The following is a 24,193-nucleotide window of genomic DNA, read 5'->3' as shown; positions in this document are numbered from 1 at the left end:
AAAGACAGACAATGGTACTGTAGCATATAACATATGTAGCATATATATGTAGCATATCTATGTAACATATGTAGCATATATAATGCATATAACTTCAGAACGTTAATGAGGGAAAATATTTATGCTCACTCTGGACTCATACTCAGTTCAGTCGTATTTGTAGCCCTTTGTGTGTGTATTTTTGTGAAAATATTTAAGTTATGGATTTGTTCATCTGAATTGATAAAAAGTTTAGGATTGTAGCTAAAATTCTTTTTTGTGACTAAGATTCATTTGGTTTGCCTGAAAACTAAGGTGGAGGGTTGTGAATGACAGGAGACTGAGTAAAAATAAGGGGTTTAGTTGGAGAGAGTGTGGAGGAAGAAATAGGAACAGAGGGGAGTTGGAGTTTGAGGATGTCATAAATATAAAGGGAAGGGTAAACCCCTTTGAAATCCCTCCTGGCCAGGGGAAAGCTCCTCTCACCTGTAAAGGGTTAAGAAGCTAAAGGTAACCTCGCTGGCACCTGACCAAAATGACCAATGAGGAGACAAGATACTTTCAAAAGCTGGGAGGAGGGAGAGAAACAAAGGGTCTGTGTCTGTCTGTAGTCGTCTTTGGCCGGGGACAGAACAGGAATGGAGTCTTAGAACTTTTAGTAAGTAATCTAGCTAGGTATGTGTTAGATTATGATTTCTTTAAATGGCTGAGAAAAGAATTGTGCTGAATAGAATAACTATTTCTGTCTGTGTATCTTTTTTGTAACTTAAGGTTTTGCCTAGAGGGGTTCTCTATGTTTTTGAATCTAATTACCCTGTAAGATATCTACCATCCTGATTTTACAGGGGGGATTTCTTTATTTCTATTTACTTCTATTTTTTATTAAAAGTCTTCTTGTAAAACACTGAATGCTTTTTCATTGTTTTCAGACCCAAGGGTTTGGGTCTGTGGTCACCTATGCAAATTGGTGAGGCTTTTTATCAAACCTTGTCCAGGAAGTGGGGTGCAAGGTTTTGGGAAGTATTTTGGGGGGAAGGACGCGTCCAAACAGCTCTTCCCCAGTAACCAGTATTAGTTTGGTGGTGGTAGCGGCCAGTCCAAGGATAACGGGGGTAATATTTTGTACCTTGGGGAAGTTTTGACCTAAGCTGGTAAAGATAAGCTTAGGAGGTTTTTCATGCAGGTCCCCACATCTGTACCCTAGAGTTCAGAGTGGGGGAGGAACCGTGACATGGTGGCGCAGTGGTGGGATTAACCTGAAATCATTTTGAGATCCAGTTGAGATTTTTTGAACTAGAAATACAGATTTTAAAAAGGAATTTTTAGGAAGTCCAGAAAGCAGCTTTGAAACTGAAAGCAGCTTGGTTTCTCTCTGCTTTGTGGCCAAGCAGAGACAAAAGGGGATTATCTTGTGAATTGCAGGTTTTCTTTGCCTGGAGGCAGGGTACTTAACTCCTGCAGGGAAATTCACAGTCTTCCAACCCAGAGGTTTTTTTTTTTTCTTTTCTTCCTAAAAGTAAATAGGGGGTGTGTGCTCTACCCATTTGCCTGGAGACAAAAGTGGCAGGGTTTTTTTTAGGATTTTGATTTTTTTTTGTTTTACAAGGAGCACAGGTTTGAAAAGAAATTTTTTTTTTCTTTGGGCTGGGTAAGCCGGTTTCCAAGTAGTTGGAGGTTTTTTGCTTTAATTTGGGCCCAGAGCAGAGACAAGGGAATTGTCTTTTTCTGTAGGCTGACAATCACTATCAGAGAATAGGTATTCTATTCCAGCACAGCAAAATTTTACAGCCAAATTTTGTTTGTTTATTTCTAAACCTCGGGTGTAAAGTTAGTTAAAAACAGAGAGGTTAGAATGGCCAAATCCTCGGCTCGACTACAGCTGGAATTAGCCAAATTTCAGGCTGAGGAAAAACAAAGGGAACATGAAAGACAGATAGAACTCATGCGGCTGGAGAAGGAGGTACAGGAGGCTGCCCACAAGAGGGAAATGGAGGCAAGGAAGCATGTGGAGGAGATGGAGAGGATAAAGGCCCAGCAGAATATACCAACAAACCCTAGCAATCCTTCTCCAGGTACCACTTCCCATCCCAGAAAGTTCCCCACCTACAAGGCAGGTGATGATACTGAGGCCTTCTTAGAAAACTTCGAAAGGGCCTGCCTTGGGTACAACATCTCTACTGACCAATACATGGTAGAGCTGAGGCCGCAACTCAGTGGACCCTTAGCTGAGGTGGCAGCTGAAATGCCTAAAGAACATATGAACAAGTATGAACTGTTTAAATCCAAGGCGAGAGTCAGAATGGGGATAACACCCGAGCAGTCTCGTCAGAGGTTCCGAGCCCTAAGGTGGAAACCAGACATGTCATTTACCCGACATGCCTACCACATTGTGAAACATTGGGATGCCTGGATATCAGGAGCAAGTGTTGAATCTCCAGTAAATTTGCCCTTCCTAATGCAAATGGAACAATTCTTAGAGGGTGTTCCTGAGGAAATAGAAAGATACATCCTAGATGGGAAACCCAAAACTGTAATCGAGGCAGGAGAGATTGGAGCCAGATAGGTGGAGGTGGCAGAGAAGAAGAAAACTGGTCGCAGTTGGAGCGGAGACTAGAAGGGACCACCCCAGACCACACCCTATTACCGGGGGCCGCCCAAAGCCCCACCTACCTCCCAAAGAACCCTCCAGACCCCTTATCGTCCCACCACCCCATTCTCCAGCAACCCACCTCGCCCCGGTGACCCGTCAGCTGGACGATGTTTTAAATGTAACGAGCTGGGGCATATAAAGGCCAACTGCCCCAAGAACCCCAACAGATTACAGTTCATTGCACCGGAATCACACCAGAGGTCCACAGGCCCAGATACCTCCCAGATACCCTTGGAGCGGAGGGAAACTGTGAGTGTGGGCGGGAAGAAGGTCACCGCGTGGAGGGACACCGGAGCACAAGTGTCAGCTATCCATGCTTCCTTAGTGGACCCCAATTTAATCAACCCAGAGATCCAAGTGACGATTCAACCCTTCAAGTCCAACTCTTTCAATTTGCCTACAGCCAAGTTGCCTGTCCAGTACAAGGGCTGGTCAGGAATGTGGACTTTTGCAGTCTATGATGATTATCCCATCCCCATGCTGTTGGGGGAAGACTTGGCCAATCACGTGAAGCAGGCCAAGAGGGTGGGAATGGTCACCCGCAGCCAGGCTAAACAAGCCGTGAGGCCTAGCTCTGTTCCGGAAACTTCTATCAGGACCCAGTCAGAGGTGATGGACCTGGACCCCAGGCCAATGTCTGCAACAGCAGTAGTGGATCCAGTCCCAGAGACCCAGACGGAACCAGTCCCAGAACCGGAACCAGCCGAACAACCAACACCAGACCCCGTGTCAGCACTGAATCCAGTACTTGCAACCTCAACACCAGAGGGCCCCACCGAACCTGAACTGGCAGCAGCCGATAACCCTACACAAGAGGCTCAGCCGGAGCCTGAATCCCAACATAGTGCACCAGCGGAGAGCGGTTCACAGTCAACAGAAACAGCTCCATCCCCTATATCGCTTCCAGAGGGACCAAGCCTAGGTCCACAATCCCATGAGGAACTGATGTCTCCAGCATCAAGGGAACAGTTCCAGACCGAACAGGAAGCAGATGAAAGCCTCCAGAGAGCTTGGACGGCGGCACGGAGCAACCCACCGCCTCTCAGCTCTTCTAATCGATCCAGGTTTGTTGTAGAAAGAGGACTTTTATACAAGGAAACTCTTTCTGGTGGACACCAGGAAGACTGGCATCCTCAGAGACAGTTGGTAGTTCCAACTAAATACCGGGCCAAGCTCTTGAGCTTAGCCCATGATCACCCTAGTGGCCATGCTGGGGTGAACAGGACCAAAGACCGTTTGGGGGGGTCATTCCACTGGGAGGGAATGGGCAAGGATGTTTCTACCTATGTCCAGTCTTGTGAGGTGTGCCAAAGAGTGGGAAAACCCCAAGACCAGGTCAAAGCCCCTCTACAACCACTCCCCATCATTGAAGTTCCATTTCAGCGAGTAGCTGTGGATATTCTGGGTCCTTTTCCGAAAAAGACACCCAGAGGAAAGCAGTACATACTGACTTTCATGGATTTTGCCACCCGATGGCCGGAAGCAGTAGCTCTAAGCAACACCAGGGCTAAAAGTGTGTGCCAGGCACTAGCAGACATTTTTGCCAGGGTAGGTTGGCCCTCCGACATCCTCACAGATGCAGGGACTAATTTCCTGGCAGGAACTATGAAAAACCTTTGGGAAGCTCATGGGGTAAATCACTTGGTTGCCACTCCTTACCATCATCAAACAAATGGCATGGTGGAGAAGTTTAATGGAACTTTGGGGGCCATGATACGTAAATTCGTAAATGAGCACTCCAATGATTGGGACCTAGTATTGCAGCAGTTGCTCTTTGCCTACAGAGCTGTACCACATCCCAGTTTAGGGTTTTCCCCATTTGAACTTGTATATGGCCGTGAGGTTAAGGGGCCATTGCAGTTGGTGAAGCAGCAATGGGAGGGATTTACACCTTCTCCAGGAACTAATATTCTGGACTTTGTAACCAACCTACAAAACACCCTCCGAACCTCTTTAGCCCTTGCTAAAGAAACCTTACAGGATGCTCAAAAAGAGCAAAAAGCCTGGTATGATAAACATGCCAGAGAGCGTTCCTTCAAAGTAGGGGACCAGGTCATGGTCTTAAAGGCGCTCCAGGCCCATAAAATGGAAGCATCGTGGGAAGGGCCATTCGTGGTCCAGGAGCGCCTGGGAGCTGTTAATTATCTCATAGCGTTCCCCACCTCCAACCGAAAGCCTAAGGTGTATCATATTAATTCTCTAAAGCCCTTTTATTCCAGAGAATTAAAGGTTTGTCAGTTTGCAGCCCAGGGAGGAGACGACGCTGAGTGGCCTGAAGGTGTCTATTACGAAGGGAAATGTGCTGGTGGTGTGGAAGAGGTGAACCTCTCCATGACCCTTGGGCGTATGCAGCGACAGCAGATCCAGGAGCTGTGCACTAGCTACGCGCCAACGTTCTCAGCCACCCCAGGACTGACTGAACTGGCATACCACTCCATTGACACAGGTAATGCTCACCCAATTAGGGTCCACCCTTACCGGGTGTCTCCTCAAGCTAAAACTGCTATAGAACGGGAGATCCAGGATATGTTACAGATGGGTGTAATCCGCCCCTCTGAAAGTGCATGGGCATCTCCAGTGGTTCTAGTTCCCAAACCAGATGGGGAAATACGTTTTTGCGTGGACTACCGTAAGCTAAATGCTGTAACTCGCCCAGACAACTATCCAATGCCACGCACTGATGAACTATTAGAGAAACTGGGACGGGCCCAGTTCATCTCTACCTTGGACTTAACCAAGGGGTACTGGCAGGTACTGCTAGATGAATCTGCCAAGGAAAGGTCAGCCTTCATCACACATCTCGGGCTGTATGAATTTAATGTACTCCCTTTCGGGCTGCGAAATGCACCCGCCACTTTCCAAAGACTTGTAGATGGTCTCCTAGCGGGATTAGGAGAATATGCAGTCGCCTACCTTGACGATGTGGCCATATTTTCGGATTCCTGGGCAGACCACCTGGAACATCTACAAAAAGTCCTTGAGCGCATAAGGGAGGCAGGACTAACTGTTAAGGCTAAGAAGTGTCAAATAGGCCTAAACAGAGTGACTTACCTTGGACACCAGGTGGGTCAAGGAACTATCAGCCCCCTACAGGCCAAAGTGGATGCTATCCAAAAGTGGCCTGTCCCAAAGTCAAAGAAACAGGTTCAATCCTTCTTAGGCTTGGCCGGTTATTACAGACGATTTGTACCGCACTACAGCCAAATCGCTGCCCCACTGACAGACCTAACCAAAAAGAAACAGCCAAATGCTGTTCAGTGGACCGGAAAGTGTCAGAAGGCCTTTAACAAGCTTAAAGCGACACTCATGTCTGACCCTGTACTAAGGGCCCCAGACTTTGACAAACCGTTCCTAGTAACCACAGATGCATCCGAGCGTGGTGTGGGAGCAGTTTTAATGCAGAAAGGACCTGATCAAGAATTCCACCCTGTAGTGTTTCTCAGCAAAAAACTGTCTGAGAGGGAAAGCAACTGGTCAGTCACTGAAAAAGAATGTTATGCCATTGTCTACGCTCTGGAAAAGCTACGCCCATATGTTTGGGGACGGCGTTTCCACCTGCAAACCGACCATGCTGCACTAAAGTGGCTTCACACCGTCAAAGAAACTAACAAAAAACTTCTTCGGTGGAGTTTAGCTCTCCAAGATTTTGATTTCGACATCCAACACATCTCAGGAGCTTCTAACAAAGTGGCTGATGCACTCTCCCGTGAAAGTTTCCCAGAATCAACTGGTTAAAATTGTCCTTGAGATATGGAAAATATTGTTAGTCTTTATGTACTTGGTAGTATATTTAGAGATGCATGTGTCTTATTAACTCTGTTTTCCTAGAGCTCCAGGAAGAAATCCCAGCCAGTGTTTCACCCTAGCTGAGATTTGGGGGGCGTGTCATAAATATAAAGGGAAGGGTAAACCCCTTTGAAATCCCTCCTGGCCAGGGGAAAGCTCCTCTCACCTGTAAAGGGTTAAGAAGCTAAAGGTAACCTCGCTGGCACCTGACCAAAATGACCAATGAGGAGACAAGATACTTTCAAAAGCTGGGAGGAGGGAGAGAAACAAAGGGTCTGTGTCTGTCTGTAGTCGTCTTTGGCCGGGGACAGAACAGGAATGGAGTCTTAGAACTTTTAGTAAGTAATCTAGCTAGGTATGTGTTAGATTATGATTTCTTTAAATGGCTGAGAAAAGAATTGTGCTGAATAGAATAACTATTTCTGTCTGTGTATCTTTTTTGTAACTTAAGGTTTTGCCTAGAGGGGTTCTCTATGTTTTTGAATCTAATTACCCTGTAAGATATATACCATCCTGATTTTACAGGGGGAATTTCTTTATTTCTATTTACTTCTATTTTTTATTAAAAGTCTTCTTGTAAAACACTGAATGCTTTTTCATTGTTTTCAGACCCAAGGGTTTGGGTCTGTGGTCACCTATGCAAATTGGTGAGGCTTTTTATCAAACCTTGTCCAGGAAGTGGGGTGCAAGGTTTTGGGAAGTATTTTGGGGGGAAGGACGCGTCCAAACAGCTCTTCCCCAGTAACCAGTATTAGTTTGGTGGTGGTAGCGGCCAGTCCAAGGATAACGGGGGTAATATTTTGTACCTTGGGGAAGTTTTGACCTAAGCTGGTAAAGATAAGCTTAGGAGGTTTTTCATGCAGGTCCCCACATCTGTACCCTAGAGTTCAGAGTGGGGGAGGAACCGTGACAGAGGAGGAAGGAGTTGAGAATGAGGGAGGAAGGGAGAAGGCAGATTGTTTTTGTGTAAGTATTTTCAGCATAAAATTTGTATCATAATTAGGTGTTACTTAGTTTGGTATAAAGCATTCTGTAGTTCTTTGACATAGCTCTGAGTTGGAAGCACATTTGGGATATTGGCATACTGAAAGAACCCTGGTGACCACTGTGTGTGTTGGATGTTTTTAAGGAGGTACACAGAACTTCAAGAGCAAGGGCGATTGGATTATCTGTGAACCCCGACATATAATGAAATATAATTATTGGAAAGGGGATCTCCAGCCAGTCCACTGTTTTTCAAAGCATTGCTAGGCTTTGGTGCTAAAATGAGCTTTGCATAGGTACAGAGGCCTCAAAGAAGCAGAATATAGAATCTCACTGATTGGGTTTATCAGTGAATCTTTTGAAAAGACAAATCCCTTTGTGAGGAATCTTAAATATTTTTTCAACACATTTTCTAACATTTGTGTATGTAAATTATTCCCAGGAGAGTACATACCATTAAGCTAAAGTTACAATCTCATTTGTCTTAATAGTTATATTCTATTTCAAGATTGTGTGTACACATATAAATAAGTATAATCTTGTCTGAGCCATGTACAAATAGAAACAATGGCTTGACAACAGGCAAAATATTGTAGGTCAATCTCATCTCTGCTGTAAATCCATGGATGTTAAGTAAGCATTAAAATTCAATAGAGATACAAAAGGGTTGAGTTTTGCCAATTGTCTTTGGTCAGAGTCCTTTTAAAAGCTAATTAGGCAGACTTCAGATGTGTTTTTTCCTTTCTCAAGGCATGCATACTTTCTAAAACCTCAGTGAAAATTAAGACTAAAATGAAAACAAAACAAAACAAAGCTGTGACTGTTACTAAAAAGTAAACCACTTAATTCGTAGCTTATGAAGTCAGGTGGTTACAGGAAAGTTTTTTGGTTGAATTTTAAAAAAAAAGTTTCTAGCCCTCATGTTTGGAGAGAAAACACTGAAAATGTGATTCAAGTACACAGACTCAAAATTAGAAGGCAAATAAAAAATTCCTCAAATTTTATTTTATTTTATTTTATTTTATTTTAAAAGCTCATGATGTTTAAGCCAATCTCATAATTCCGGACTCTGCGTCATAATTCTTCAATGCCTAGGGTTGGCAATAGTGCTATAGTTCCTGTTTCAATTCAAGCTATATCTACATACATAGACGTCAGAAGGACATTCTGGCTACTCGTAGGCTGATAAACTCATTAAGAGCTTCCCAGAATGTAAGAGTCTCCTGTTGTAAATTAAGGGTTCAGAGTAGCAGCCGTGTTAGTCTGTATTCACAAAAAGAAAAGGAGGACTTGTGGTACTTGATGCATCCGATGAAGTGAGCTGTAGCTCACAAAAGCTTATGCTCAAATAAATTTGTTAGTCTTTAAGGTGCCACAAGTACTCCTTTTCTTTCTGTTGTTAATTGTATATTTTGACACGTAGCAGGGCTTACTGAGGACAGAACATGACCCCCCAGATACGTGTATTCATCCTATTTGAGGTCCTCTGTGTGGAATAGCAATCTGGCTTAGATAAAACTGGGTATATTTCCAAATGCATTCTTAGTAATGGCATAGACTCACAGAGGATGAATTTGGAGACTACTCTCCATCACTCTCACTTGCAAAGTACATTCTGTACAGGGAGGGGAGTCAGTGTCCAAACCATTCACTGTGTCACCAATTTGCCTGCATCCTGATTGAGCTGGGAGAGATTTCTGTTTACTGGAATGCAAATATTCATATATAAGGCAAAATAGTGCTGATTGGTACCAATTCATAAGCTACCACTGCTACTAGTAAGTCATTCTTCTACTTCACTGCTACGTAACAGAAGTGCAAGCATATTAGTGATGTACAAACCTTTAAAGGTTTGGAGGATCTGTTCAGTTCTGTTTCAATATGCACCCCAAAATAGAGAGTTTAATTTCATACCTACAGGCTTTCCTTCTGGCCTGACTGGAAATCCTGAAGCGAAGCGTGGGCCTCCTTTCTCGTGGTATTGCTGCTTTTGACCTTATCCAGAACTGGAATTGCAGAGAAAATTAAAAGTGAAAACTTATCGGCTCAAAAGTGTTTAAAACCTTTTCAAACTTCTTAAGTTGCATTTGGACAGAGTTTTCATTCAAGGTTTTGTTTGGCTCATATTAGGTCTGACCTGGTTTACTCATCCCCATAGGAGTAGAAGCTCTGAAAAGTAGAATTTAGTGTGGAATTTTCAAAGAGGTCTAAGAGTCAGGTGCTTGACTCCTGTTGAATTCCAAAGACCCTTTAGGCATCTTTGAAAATCCTAAACATATTAAGTATAAAGAATGGCATGTAGTTTACTTGCTAGTTTACTTAGAAAATGTCACTGATATTTTAACCACTCTTCAATCAAAATTCTTAACAGCATTCCAGCTGAGCAATTATTTTCTGCTTACCTCAAATTGTGTCTCCTTTGGTACCACACTCTGTCCAGAACGGTGACATAGTGCAGTGTGCTTTTAAAATGCTGCTCCCTTCCACCCCAAAGATGCCTGCACTCAAGAAATGCGTGAGTGATTTCCTTCCAGTGTATTCTGGGAAAGGATGGCAAGCAAGCCTGTTCTCTTCTCCAGCATCTCCCCTTCACTCTTTGGGGTCATACTAAAGGGGTCTCCTCTTTCTTCCCTTGGGCAGGCAAGAGGATGCTCCCCTCTCCTTTTACTTCTGGGAAGTAGTGGGCTTCTGCTGGAGGTCTCCTCCCTTCCCCCACAGCTCCCAGATCCCCGAGAAGATTTCTTGTGAATTTTAAGGCTTTAGGACATGGGACTTCAGAACTCTATCTTGAAAAAATGGATGAAGTACCTGTTGGCCTTTTAAGCTGAAATCCGATAACATCTACCAAGAATGGCCCTAATGATCATGATAGCGAGAGACTTTTTTTTTTAATTGGAAGGAGTGTGACTTTTGTAGCCTTATTACCACTTTAATTGATTTACAATTCAAATGGTGAAAAGTTGGATTTTCTTATGCCATGTAAATGTCTAGCTAGAATCACACCTCACCAAAATGAAGAATGAGCAAATAAATATGTAACTTTGTTGTTGCACATAACTGAACTATTGTTCAGCTTTACAACAAAAGCTACCTGATTTCTCCTTGTTTTAAGCCTCTCAAATCCTCATGATTTGGTTCTACAAATATAGCAAATTATTTCTTTCCCTAGGTTGCTCTGTATTGTTAAAAAACAGAGGAAGCTACATGAGGCCAGTATGAAGAGACTGTTAGTGTCAGTACTTTACAATACTTACGATTGTACTTGAAGATGTCTTTGCATTATCTAGGTATTTTTAAGAAGTGCATTCTTCTAGGTCATTCCCATAAATGAGAAGGACTAGACTTGCATCTCCCCATTTGATGAGTTTTTCAGGCTGTACAAAATGGCTATTAGGACCAGAGAATTGTGACTCAGTGGGGTTAAATTAGATTTGTTACTGCTTGCAACTGAACTCCCGTTGGTAGTTGGAGTGAGCTTCTATAGCAGATGGAATAAAATAGAGCATGAGGCACACAGCAATTTTTCATAGTTATTACAGGTGACATATCTAAACTGGCAGGATGCAGGCACAGGAAGGGCATATAAATTAGACAAATAAAAGTTTCTTTAGACTCATTCGAAATCGCCAACAGAAATATAGATAGAAAGAAATGAACTTCAGTGGGGTATGCGTGTGAATAAAATTATCAAGCCGTCTTAGATATCTTTCAGTGAAAACAATCTAGAGGAAAGAAATGTAGCAGTGGTCTTTCATTGTGCAGTGCATCAAAAAACAAGTGTGACATTTAAGCAAAATCTGTACTAACTTGCCCTGCTTCAGAGAATGGTGTGCATAATACAACGTCCTTTCATTTTAGAAAGCATTTAAAAATCCAAGTCATTAATGATCTCTTCAAGGACAAATATTTTGTAAAGGGTTGGATCTTTCTGCTCCATGGACTTTATTAAAAGACTGTACACTTTCTTCACATTTTTATTGTGTGAAAAGAAGATTCAATAACAATAGGTCACAAGTAGCATGTGCTTCATGCTTAAAAGCTAATTCCTGTGAACATTTTCCCCCATTGCAATACAGCCAGACTATCTGTTAGGGGGCATTTGATTATTGCAAGTGAGGGCTACTGATAAAGCTGTCTGAAGATTAATTCAAGCAGTGGTGCTGGAACAATTTGTATAGTGAGAACCATTGAACCAAACTGTAAACCCTGTATATAATCGAATCCACTTCAAGTCAGGGGTGCAGCAGCACCTCCCGCATCCCTAGTTCCAGCACCTGTGAATTCAAGTATTAACCTGTGCTACAGTACTCTTGTTAATCTATCTAATCTTATCAGATCTAGGGCATTTGTAGTGCACACTCTGCAGTGTTAAATACAATAGTGCAATTTTAAAATCCTCACCTCGATGCAAAATGAATTATTTATCTGCTCTTCCCTCACACAGGAGATCTTCTTATGTCCTGTGCTGGGGGTGGGTAGGTAGGGGAAGAGAACCTTTTTCCTCTTCATTTCTTGTTTTGTAAACCAATTTTATTGGAGATGAAACATGGACTCACCTTGATCTTCAGTGGTGAGAAGCTACACAGCCAAAGGCCTCTGTACCCCAATTGTCCTTTCTCTGTTTTGATAGAAACGTATCATTGGCTCCATCTACTGTAATAACCCCACAGAGCAGTGCGTTCTTGGTTGGCTACATGAAGACAATGGTCCCTAAGATTGTCAGACTGAAGCCCACTGAGATCTTCTACTAATCTTTCATTTCAGGAACATCAAAACTGTAAAAGTGAAAGTGGAAAAACACAGGCCTTTCACTTGAGAAACTAACATGAGGAGAAAGAGTTAGGAAGAAAATAAATATTCTGAGATGTAAAATGTATATTTAAAAGAAACAAGTTGTTACAGAGTTGAAATATTTCTCTCTTTCTATAAAAATGACTGTACTTTTGCATTCATTCCAAAACAGAAGATGAAACGTCACACATCACCTTGTGCTATTGCTCAAAAATGATGCTACTTTAATTGCAAGTACTCCACATTTTAAAGCTGTGAAGTCTGAATACTGGTCCTAGCCCTAGTCCACAAAAACCACGATAAATCTGATGCACAGATAACCATTAAAACAATGCACTAGTCAGAAGGGGACCAGAATTCTGGAGAGTCCCTGCAGAGAGTCCATGACCTTTGTGTGCTGTAGAATACAGCTGTGTGTGCCCCAGGCCACAGGGATTTTTGCTGGGGGAGGGAGGAAATTGTGAGAAGAATACCAGCAGGGTTGTGGGATATACAGCTAAGTAGATACACCTGCCATTCTCACCTGTGGACTGGGGGCCTGAATGGCCACAGAGTGGCTCCACTGGCACAGTCCAGCCTGATGGAGGGGAGGTCGGATTTACAAAGCGACCTCAATTGAAGTTCGTGGGGTAGGAAGGAATAATTTTAAGTTGTTGGAGGCCAAGTAATTTTATTTTAAAAATTACTAAAAATATTTACTGCAGATAAATAAGAAATGTTAGACCCTCTTGTTCTAATAGTTTCTCTTCCTGCGACTCAGGTGTGTGACTCCCACTATTTTAGTCACAGAGGTTCTCTTACATACCTTAGGGGATACCAGGATTGAGGCCAAGCAAAGTAATTACAATTATTACGCATGGCTATTTTCTTATTAAAGAAAGCAGAAGAAAACATTAGGAATTATTATTGGAAATTCTATGGCCTGTGTTATACAGGAGGTCAGATTAGATGATCACAATGGTTCCTTCTGGACTTGGAATCTGTGAATTTTAAACAAAACAGCACAAATGACGGAACATAAATGATAAATTGGTTTCTTCCATTACTGACTCTTCTGTATGTCTCTCTGTGGAGAACTTTAGCAGAGATTACACTTTGAGAGTGGACCCATTTTTGGAGGGGCACTTTTCTCTCAATAAATCGAGGCTAAGGTTTATAAATGGTCAAAATAATTTTGTTGAAGAAAAGGTGGATCATGCTGGTTTATTAATAATTGGGCAAAATAGGCAATCTTAATCCCATGAAATTGAAGAAAATATTTAAATCAGTTACTTGGAAGAAGTCATTTAAGGAGCTGTCTTAAAACAGGCATATTACAAGTATTAGGAATCTCAAAGCAAATTAAATCCCGCCCTTTACTTGTTTACCAATGGTATCTTCTCAGGAATACGTGGTCTCGCAATTTGGTGATTAACAAGAGATACTGTTAATATTTTAAATTACAATAGCATTTCAACATTCCAATAAAATCATGACAAGAGTTTTTAAATCTAATCCATTGGCAATGTCTTAGTTAACTTTCTTTCACCAGTCCATGTTAACGTTTTTGGGAGGATTTCCTTGGACTGGTTTCTTCTTGAGTCTTCTCTGTCCTTCTTAGCTGTTTGTAATAGTTTGCTTCTTGAGATGGACAGGATGAGTTGTGAAGCATTTCCAGGGTAGCAAAGGATGAGTGTGGGGAGGGGGGCTCACTTCAGAATTTTTATACTCTTCTCCTTCCTACTTCCATTAGATTATAGGAAGACACACCTGCTTCAGGCTTGTTTCAATTCACAGTTGGTTGCTGTCACCTTTTACCTGGCTCCATGGCTTTGGGGTTGGCTTAGGTGACACCTTCAGCTCTTCAATATTGAGTCTCCTTAATGAAAATGCAGCTAGCTAACAGGAGTAGCAAACAAGAGTTTTGCGAGGAAGTTCTCCAAATGAAGGATGAAAGACTACATGTCTCTTGAGGTGAGTTTGTCTGCTAGTTTGTTTTGTTTGTTGTGTGCTTGCTTGTTTTCTGACTGATTAAAGAATACAGTGTAGTCTGTTATGGAAGCTGTGTGCTGAGCCAAGTGGGCCTTTTACGCTAGGCTGAAAGCTAGCTAACAAGGCTCTAGTCTCCAATCTTTTGATCCCTCACCCTTTAAGCATTCCTTGAAGGTGGGGGAGGGCACTAACTCAGGGAGAACAGGGGTTTAAAATGGTAGCTCCTAAGTGGCAAGAGCAACAAATGGGAATTTTTTGAGGGAGTTTAGAAAAGGAGTGTGAGAGGCATCACTTAGCAAACATACTCTAAACTTAGGCCAAAACCATGCCCAAAAATACCCCTTGCAAGAGTGAAAATGATGCAGCCAAAAGTTCTGCGGACAACTGGAGGCTATCCAGGTTATTGCTCTGAATGCAGAGTACATGATTACCTGTCTCATGGGCAGGAGGCATATGTGTGCATGTAATGCAAGTAGCTCTTGGCCTTCAGAAACACTGTAAAGAGTTTTGAGGCCAGAATGGCTGAAGTAGAGAAGCAAAGGGAGACAAAACAGTACATAGAGGAGACTTTCAGAGACACGGTAAAGCTTTCCCACCCACAATCTTATAGGTTGTTTACTGTTAAGGAAGATTAAAGTATCTTAGGGTAGGAGGCCATAAGGCTGGAGTGGCTATAAACAATCCCATAGTTTGGACCCTCCTTTCAGATGATGTCATGGTACCCTCTTGCACTGAGGCTATCCCTCTAGGTGAGGGAACCCCAGTTACTAGGAAGAGCCTGATAATATTAATGGGGGATTTGATTCTTAGAAATAGTTGAGTTTGTGATGACCGGGAGAACTGCATGGTGTATTGCCAGCAGGATGTGAAAGTGGCAGACCTCTTGAGACATCTAGACAGACTTATGTGCAGTGCTGGGGAGGAGCTAGTGGTTGTGGTAGCAATGTAGGTACCAGTGACATAGGGAAAGGTAGGAGAGAGGTTCTGAAGGCCAAATTTGGGCTTCTAGATAAGAGATTAAAGTCCAGGACCTCCATGGTAGCATTCTATGAAATGCTTCCTCTGCCAGCACAGGGCCAGGAAGACAGGCAGAACTGCAAGGTCGCTATCCGTGGAAGAGACAATGGTGTAAGAAGGAGGGATTTAGGTTTATTAGAAACTGAGGAACCTTTTTGGAAAATAGGAGCCTATATAGGAAGGATTGGATCCACCTAAACCAAAAAACCAGATTGCTGGCATATAATGTTTTTTAAACTAAAGGCTGGGGTGCAGAGGAGCACATGGTTTGAGTGGAGACATCCCCTAAGGATGCATTTGTAACACCGACAGACCCTGGTCGTCAGCAGGTAGGATGAAACCTGGGATTTCTGGAGCTAAATGCATGACCCTCTCCTGCATGAGCTAAAAGCCATATAGCTGTTAGCTAAGGCTGTAGAGCAGATTCATTAACCTCAAAGTGGTCTCACTGCCACTAGATGGGCTCATTAATTACTCCGCTCCACCGTCAGTGTGGGGAAGATACACACTAGCCTTTGTTAGCAGAGCTAAGGTTCCCTAACACTTCACTCAAAAACACACTGGTTAAGATAAAACCTAATACAGGTTTATTAACTACGGAAAGATAGATTTGAAGTGATCGTAAGTTATAACAAACAGACCAAAGCAGGTTACCTAGGATTTGAATCAACAACCTGATTGATGATACAAGCAGGCTTACAGATTCTTGAGGCACAGGCTTCTTCTGGGTTCTCCTCCACCATTCAAAGTCCTTTGTCTTCCAGAGGTTCTTTCAGGTGTTGAGTTGTGGGGGAGTGAAGACATGTCATGATGTCCTTCCCCATCTTTTATAGTTTCTTCCAGCTTGCTGGAAAGTCTATGCACGTGATGTGGGGGGTCTGCCCCCATTGGTCAAACAGTCTCCATTATGTCCGTACTCCCTCAGAGGAGGCTTCCTTATACAAAGTTCCTATGTTAGTGGATTCTTCCCTTGATGGGTGGTATTGACAGCAATTAACATGGTCCGGTTACGCCATTGTTGTACCTGAAAGGCTGGTTTGGGTGTTTCCAGTCTCGCATCATATTTTAGTAACACACACATAGTAAGATTTCATACCTTCACATACAATGGTAGCACACACAATCCAACAAGATATTAACGTTTAGCACATCAAGACTTTTAGAATGATACCTCACAGGGCATACTTTGTACAAAATATATCATAATTACATCACCATGGTAAATTGGGTTTATTGGGTCCAGGGTTGGAACATGGAGTGGTGGGCAGGCCCAGGTTCCCTCACTGGCCACTAGCAAAGTGGTCTAAATCCCAAGAAGAGGATAAGGCTTGCTTAGAAGCTTGAGTAAAGGACAGGATTTAAAGGGTGGGGCTAAAGATCCTGGTGAAAGCAGATATGGGGGCAGGGGGGGTTGGACTTTTGCTACCCCAGAAGGGGTTCATCTATTTTGACTGTGAGACTTGGCTGAAGGGCTGAGGCACTGAAGACCTGCTTAGTGAGTCACCAATCTACAAGGGGCACCAGGAATATGGAAAAAAGATTGCACACTCAGCTGCTAGGTGTGAGTGCCCATCACAGGCATGTTTTGTAATCCTTTAATAATTCTTGTGGCTCTTCTGTCAACCCTCTCCAATTTATCAACATGCTTCTTGAAATGTAGACACCAGAACTGGACACAGTATTCCAGCAGTAATCACACCAGTACTAAATACAGAGGTGAAATAACCTCTGTATTCCTACTCAAAGTTCCTGTGCTTATGCATCCAAAGATTGCATTAGCCCTTTTGGCCATGGCATCACACTGGGAGCTAATGTTCAGCTGATTATCCACCACGATCCCCAAATTTTCTCAGAGTCACTGCTTCCCAGGATAGAGTCCCCCATCATGCTAGTGTGGCCTACATTCTTTGTTCCTAGATGAACACATTTACATTTAGCCATATAAAAATACATACCATTTACTTGCGCCTAGTTTAGCAAATGATCCAGATCGATGTGAATCAGTGACCTGTCCTCTTAGTTATTTACAACTCCCCCAAGTTTTGTGTCATCTGCAAACTTTACCAGTGATGATTTTATGTTTTCTTTCAGGTCATTGATAAAAACTATTAAATAGCATAGGGTCAAGAACCAATTCCTTTGGGACCCCATGAGAAACACACCCATTCAATTATTTGTTTACAGTTATCTTCTGAGACCTATTACTTATCCAGATTTTAATCCATTTAATGTGTGTCATGTTCGTTTTATATCTTTCTAGTTTTTAATATAAATGTCATGCTGTGCCAAGTCAAATGCCTTACAGAAGTCTAAGTAATTTATCTCAATACTGTTACCTTTATTAACCAATTTTGTAACCTCATCAAGTTAGATTGACAGGATCTATTTTCCATATATCCAGGTTGTTTTGTGCTAATTACATTACCTTCCTTTAATTCTCTATTAATCAAGTCCCATATCTGCCTGACCCTTCCCAGGATCAATGTCAGACTGACAGGCCTGTAATTACCCAGATCATACTGTTAATGCTTTTTAAATATTGAAATGACATTAACTTTCTTCCAGTCTTCTGGAACTTCCCCAGTGCTCCATGTTCAAAATCAACATTAATGTCCATCGAGTTCCTCAGCCAGTTCTTTTACAACTCTTGGATGCAAGTTATCCAGATTGTCTAGTTTAAAATTGTCTAATTGTGTAGCTGCTGTTTTACATCCTCCTGAGATATTAGTGCAATGGGAAGAGTATTATTGCATGATATGATTACATCATATTTCTTTTTCAGATGCAGAACAGAAATATTTATTGAACTCTATTGCTTTTTCTGCATTATTATTGATAATGCTATCATTTCCATCTACTAATGGACCAATATCATTGTCAGGATTCTTTTTGTTCCTAATATACTTTAAAAACTCTTTGTTGTCCTTAACACTGCTGGCCATAGATTTCACCTTGTGTTCCTTGTCTTCCCTTACCAGTTTTCTAGCATTCTGATTTATACATATTACAATCAACTTCCCCTTTCTTTCATTTGTTATATATTATTTTTATAGCTGTCTTCACTTCCCCTCTAAATCAGCTTGATTTTTAGCCAATACAAACTTTCTTCCTCAGTTGTGGGATTGTGTATTTCGGGGCATCTAGTAAAGTGTTCTTAAATTATTCCCAATGATCATTCACATTTTTTCTGATTTAAATTCTTCATCTCGATTGATTTGGCTCATAATGTGTCTTCAGCTTTGTGAAATTGGCCCTTTTAAAGCACCACTTATATATCACTGGTCTGGACTTCATTCTGTTTGCACATCATATATGTGATCAGGTTATGATCAGTTGTACCTAAATTACCATTAGCTGTGGTCAGTTCTTCTATCTATCAAGATGAGGTCTAATATAAAATTCTCCTTTGTTGGGTGCAACACTTGAGGTAGGAAATTGTCATCTATAATATTTAGAAATTTCAATGATGTTTTAGTACTGACAGCATGAGACCTCCAGCATATGTCACTTAAATTGAAGTCCCCCATAGTCACACGCTTTTTTTTCCCCTACCCAATCTAGACAGGTATGTGGAGCTGGTTATCTTGTTCCCTGGTGTGATCTGGTAGTCTATACCAGACACCAACTAATACCTCATCTTGTGTTTTATCTGTTATGACCTTGATTCATAAGTATTCAAGATCATTTTCTCCCAATTCATCACTAAGTATGTCTGCACTGCAATTAAACACCCATGGCTGGCCCTTGTCTGCTAACTTGGGCTCGCGAGGCTCGGGCTGTGGGTCTGTTTAATTCTGATGTAGACGTTCAGGCTCAGGCTGGAGCTTGGGCTCTGGGACTCTCCCACCTCGCAGGGCCCAGATCCCAGGCTCCAGCCCAAGCCTGAACACCTACATCACAATGTAAAGAGGCCCTTAGCCTGAGTCAGCTGACACAGACCAGCTGCGGGTGTTTAATTGCAGCGTAAACATATCCAGTGACTTGGAAACAGTTTAGTGCCATGTCTAACATAGAGTTAAGTTCAGTGAAAAGGTTAGACACGTTTGTAATATGAATGGTATGGTGTTTCTGAAAAAGTAGATGAGAATACACCTGAGCAGTGGAAAAATGGCATGACGTGTCACCAACACACATCGGACTCCCTTTTCTAGCAAAGTTTAACTTGCTGGTTCTTACTTGTTAAACTCAGTGGTGGTGATACTTTAAGAAACCATAGAGGGATAAGCCAAGATTTTTTTAAAAAGCAACTAGTGATTTGGGGCACTTCAATTTTGGGGTTCTCATCTTCTGCTCCATGCAAGGAGTGCTCAGCACTTCCTAAAAATCAGACCCCTGGAGATGTCTTGAGTTGGGCACCCCAAAATTGAATCACCTGAAATAACTACCTGCTTTTGAAAACCTTGACTTTACATGTTTACACTAGCTGAGGAACTGGATCCAAATGGTGTAGGTGGCACCACTTTAATCTTGTAATTAACTGTGACTAATCCTGCTTCTTACTGCAAGGCTGTGAGTATAATGGGGTGGTTTTATATTTCTGTATGCATGCATAGTACTCTCTATTAAAGATCAACATCACATTTTGAGGAAAAGAACTTTGTGGAGTTTGACAGATTTTTAATTTACCTTTCAAATTATTTTGGGGGCTCACAGTGTTCACAAATCTGGTTGGTTTGTGAAGCATTTCTTCCTTTTAATTTATAGCTGTGGATTTTTGCCAAGAGAGGTTTGGTTTTACAAAAACGCTTCAGATATCTTTGCTCAGTCTGTGTTCTGTGTTAGGTACAGTATTAGGAAGAAGAAAATGCCTCAAAAGCTAGGCTGACATTAATCCAGTGCCCTAATAAAGTAAATGAACAACATTTTTAATTGAATTTTTCTCTTGCCTTCTCAGCTAGTTGTTTTACGGACTCTTTATATTTATTTGTCCCTCTTCAAGCTTTGTTCCATTTTCTACTCTTCTCCTCGCCTGCCCCCCCCACCCCCCTCCCCGACACATACACATACTGGATTTTTCTCTGTTCCTTCATTTTAGGGGGAGGGATAGCTCAGTGGTTTGAGCATTGGCCTGCTAAACCCAGGGTTGTGAGTTCAATCCTTGAGGGGGCCATTTAGGGATCTGGGGTAAAAATTGGGGATCAGTCCTGCTTTGAGCAGGGAGGTGGACTAGATGACCTCCTGAGGTCCCTTCCAACCCTGGTATTCTATGATTTCCATCCCCTAAACAGAATATGAACCCAGTGATATTCAGACAAAGTTTTAACCCCCGTGTGTGTGTACTGAAAGTAAGTACAGCAAGCAGTCCTATTCCTAATAATGGTATCATGATGATACTTGCATAGCACCTTTCAACCAGGGATCTCACGTAGCTGAAGTTGCATAACTTAGATCGATTCCCCTCCCCTCCCAGTGTAGACCATGCCTGTGTGTCTCTGGCTCACACATACACACACACTCTGTCTTTCACACTCACCTCCCAACACATACTTGTGGTGGTGTTGTTATTTCTTGATACTGCTTTCAAAGGGTATTATTTTGGTTTTTTTGACTGATCTGTGCATTTCATAATTTTTATTTCTCTATTATGCTTAAATTTAATCACTGGGTAGTGAGATCTAAAATGCCTAACCTGTCCTGGCTAGAGTAATTATCCCTATGGTAACTTTTTAAAAATATATATTACATCTAGGTTTTTGGTTTCTACTGGTGGCCCATGTCCACACATTACCTTGATATGGTGCACATAACAAAATTCATTCCACACACATGGAAAAAATTAGAGGAACACTGCTTATGACTTATAATGGGGCCAGAGACGATGGCATTCTTAATATTTTATTTTTATATTGCTGGGTAGTCAATGCTTAATTTTTGCCTGGCCTTGCTGGCATGAGCCTCAGTGCAACTAGGCTTGGCAGTTCTTAGCCCCGGCTCTCTGGGCTCCTGGCCATCAGCTGCTATTCTCTGGTCGACCAGCCTGTGCTTAATTTGTGCCAGAGCTTGCTAGGGCTAAGCCCTGGCACCTCTTTCATTACAAATTAAGCACTGTGGCTACTATTGTTTCCATTTTGGAAGGTAGTCCAGAGCAGTGCTTCTCAAGCTATCGGATGTGGGGGACTGGCAATTTTTTTTTCCAATGTGCGCGCAGATCGGCAGCCGATGGCTCGTGGACACAGCACCGGTCCGCGGACCACCACTTTTCCAGAGACCTCTGCACCCCAGGGAGAAAAGAATGCAAGAGGTGTAAATATACCAGCTATTTAAACAGAAGTACTGCATAATTTTTATGGTGCAATATATGGGTAGTAATTATAGTATCTGTCATTTCTAGGCTAGTTTAAAGAACTCAGACATTCACTGCACCTGAGTTAATCTGTATTTATATGTATACAGCTTGTGAGTTATTACTTAAAAAATATACACACACTCTGTGAAGTAGGGAAAATTATAGCATACATTTCCCAAAACTTTATAAAGAGAGTTGACAAAGGAAATGTAAAAGAATCTACTAATGAATCTTTTGTGGGTGCAAAAGCTAATTAAATATTTTAGTTGACTGCAATTTAAATCATTACACTGCAAGTAAGAGTAGAAGTTAAAAAGAAAAGGTAAAAGCTTAATCATCTAATTCTTATATGTTTTCTTTCCATAGTATTTTTATTGTTTTATATTTTCCTCCATTATTCTCTATTCCAAAAATTAATAAGGCTTGAAATCTCTTTTCAATATGCACCCCCATGTGAAGATTCTTGCACTAATTATTGCTTTCCTTATCTACAGCAGCTCTTCTAGCAACAAGCTGTCTCTACATGAACCATATGTAAACATTTGTTGGGGGGCGGGATCAAGATTACCTCTCTTATAACAAACTCAGTGGTTTATTTCAGTTGGAATAATCCAAGAAATACTATATAGAATATAAAACGTAAAAGGAACTATTTAATTTTTATAACAACATTATTTTGAAACAGCTCAACATTTAAATTCAGTGGGTGAAATCGTGGTCCCATTGAAATCAATGGGAATTTTGTGATTGACTTCCGTGGGGTCAAGATTTGACTGATAGTGGGTGTTAGGGGAATATGTGTAGAGATTTCATGGAATATATAGATGTTTTAACACATAAATAAAATTCTCATATGGATTGCATTGTCTTTGTTATCAATATGAATAACATTGCCTATTCACCAGTTTCTTGTGCCTCCCAGGTAGCCTTTTTCTATTTATGTACTTGCTCAGCGCTTCTAGTAGCGACCACTAATGCATCTCCGTAACATAAGTAATATAAAGAGGGTGTTTTAAAAATAAATCTATGCACAAAATAAACATATCAAAGAACGAATGCTACTTAGTTCAGGTGAGCAAGTACCTGACTTTTTCCACTGAATGCGTCCGATGAAGTGAGCTGTAGCTCACGAAAGCTTGTGCTCTAATAAATTTGTTAGTCTCTAAGGTACCACAAGTCCTCCTTTTCTGTTTGCGGGTACAAACTAACACGGCTGCTACTCTGATGCCTGACTTGACAGTCTATACTTGTGGGCCAGGATAAAAACGGTTTCAGCAGACTAAATAATATATGCTGAGTGCAGGCTTGGGAGTCTGAATCTTCATGAATTTCGTACTGCATGTTCATTTCTCAAAGTCTAAAACAAACCACGATGGCCAGTTACACCAAATCTACATATGGGCAATGATTAGTAATTAAATGGTTCATTTTTCTTATTCAATAGGAACACAAAAAAGAAGTTATTCAAATAATTCTAAACAACATTTCTAACATTCAACTCTCTCTCTCTGAAGACCTAAATCTCTCATCCAGATTCTCATTATCTCTCCCATCTTTGTCAGTGCAGCTTCCTCCTTACTGATATGCCCAACACATGCATTGCTGTGCCCTCCTCCCAACAGTCCATACAAAACCACCAGAAAAGATCTTATCTTCTCTTCCTCATTCTGACCGCATCTTTTCTGTGAATCTCTTCTCCACCACATCAAGTTCAAGAGTCTTGTGAAAGCCATTGTGACACTACACAGCTCTGCCCTACTCCTGTTCTTGTCTCTCCTTGAATAACCCTCCTCTTTCCATTCTGTCAACAATTTCAGCTTCATAAAAATAGGGGGGAAAGAGACATATTTTAAAGGTGGGTGAGGTTATATTTTTTTAATGCACCAACTTCTGTTGGTGAGAGACACGTTTTTGAGCTTCTTCGGAGCTCTGTGTAGCTTAAAAGTTTGTTTCTCTCAGCGACAGAATTTGTTCCAATAAAAGATATTATCTCACCCACCTTGTCTCTCTAATATCCTGGGACCAAGACGGCTACAACAACACTGCATACATATTTTCAAGTTTGATCATGTGTGTATAAAATTCACTGGTTAAATCTAACTGCACTTTGAAGTGTTTTAAGAAACTTTGATAGAAGGTGTAAACTTTAAAGTTGCTCTTTATAAAGTTGTGGATAAATTGGAGAGAGTCCAGCGAAGAACAACAAAAATGATTAATGGTCTGGAACACATGAGTTATGAGGAGAGGCTGAGGGAGCTGGGATTGTTTAGCCTGCAGAGAGAAGAATGAGGGGGGATTTGATAGCTGCTTTCAACTACCTGAAAGGGGGTTCCAAAGAGGATGGCTCTAGACTGTTCTCAATGGTAGCAGATGACAGAACGAGGAGTAATGGTCTCAAGTTGCAGTGGGGGAGGTTTAGATTGGATATTAGGAAAAACTTTTTCACTAAGAGGGTGGTGAAACACTGGAATGCGTTACCTAGGGAGGTGGTAGAATCTCCTTCCTTAGAGGTTTTTAAGGTCAGGCTTGACAAAGCCCTGGCTGGGATGATTTAACTGGGAATTGGTCCTGCTTTGAGCAGGGGGTTGGACTAGATGACCTTCTGGGGTCCCTTCCAACCCTGATATTCTATGATTCTATGATTCTTTTGCATGATTGTTTCATTAGTGAGAGGTGATCTCTTTGGTTAAACTAGCTTCAAATGATGATTGAAAAAGGACATCATTTTA

At 41.6% G+C, this 24,193-nt stretch overlaps 1 protein-coding gene across 7 annotated transcripts in view; it reads left to right on the top strand.

The window, feature by feature from the left end:
- Window positions 1-24,193, top strand: part of SYT1 (synaptotagmin 1) — a 512,267-nt gene that overhangs the window by 236,361 nt on the left and 251,713 nt on the right. For 2 of the 7 annotated variants that reach the window (XM_073327685.1, XM_073327684.1), the window contains exon 1: window positions 21,258-21,419. The exons of 4 other annotated variants lie outside the window; for them this stretch is intronic. In XM_073327685.1, the coding sequence (XP_073183786.1) occupies window positions 21,338-21,419 (82 nt within the window). In that variant the 5' untranslated portion in view covers window positions 21,258-21,337. Of the gene's footprint in view, window positions 1-21,257; window positions 21,420-24,193 lie in introns of those variants that run through there. One more of the 7 variants, XM_073327686.1, reaches the window with a different exon arrangement.

Source organism: Lepidochelys kempii, chromosome 1, assembly GCF_965140265.1.
Source record: "Lepidochelys kempii isolate rLepKem1 chromosome 1, rLepKem1.hap2, whole genome shotgun sequence".
NCBI lineage: Eukaryota > Metazoa > Chordata > Testudines > Cheloniidae > Lepidochelys > Lepidochelys kempii.
Note: the sequence above shows the minus strand (reverse complement) of the source record. Positions and strands in the feature narration are given on the sequence as shown.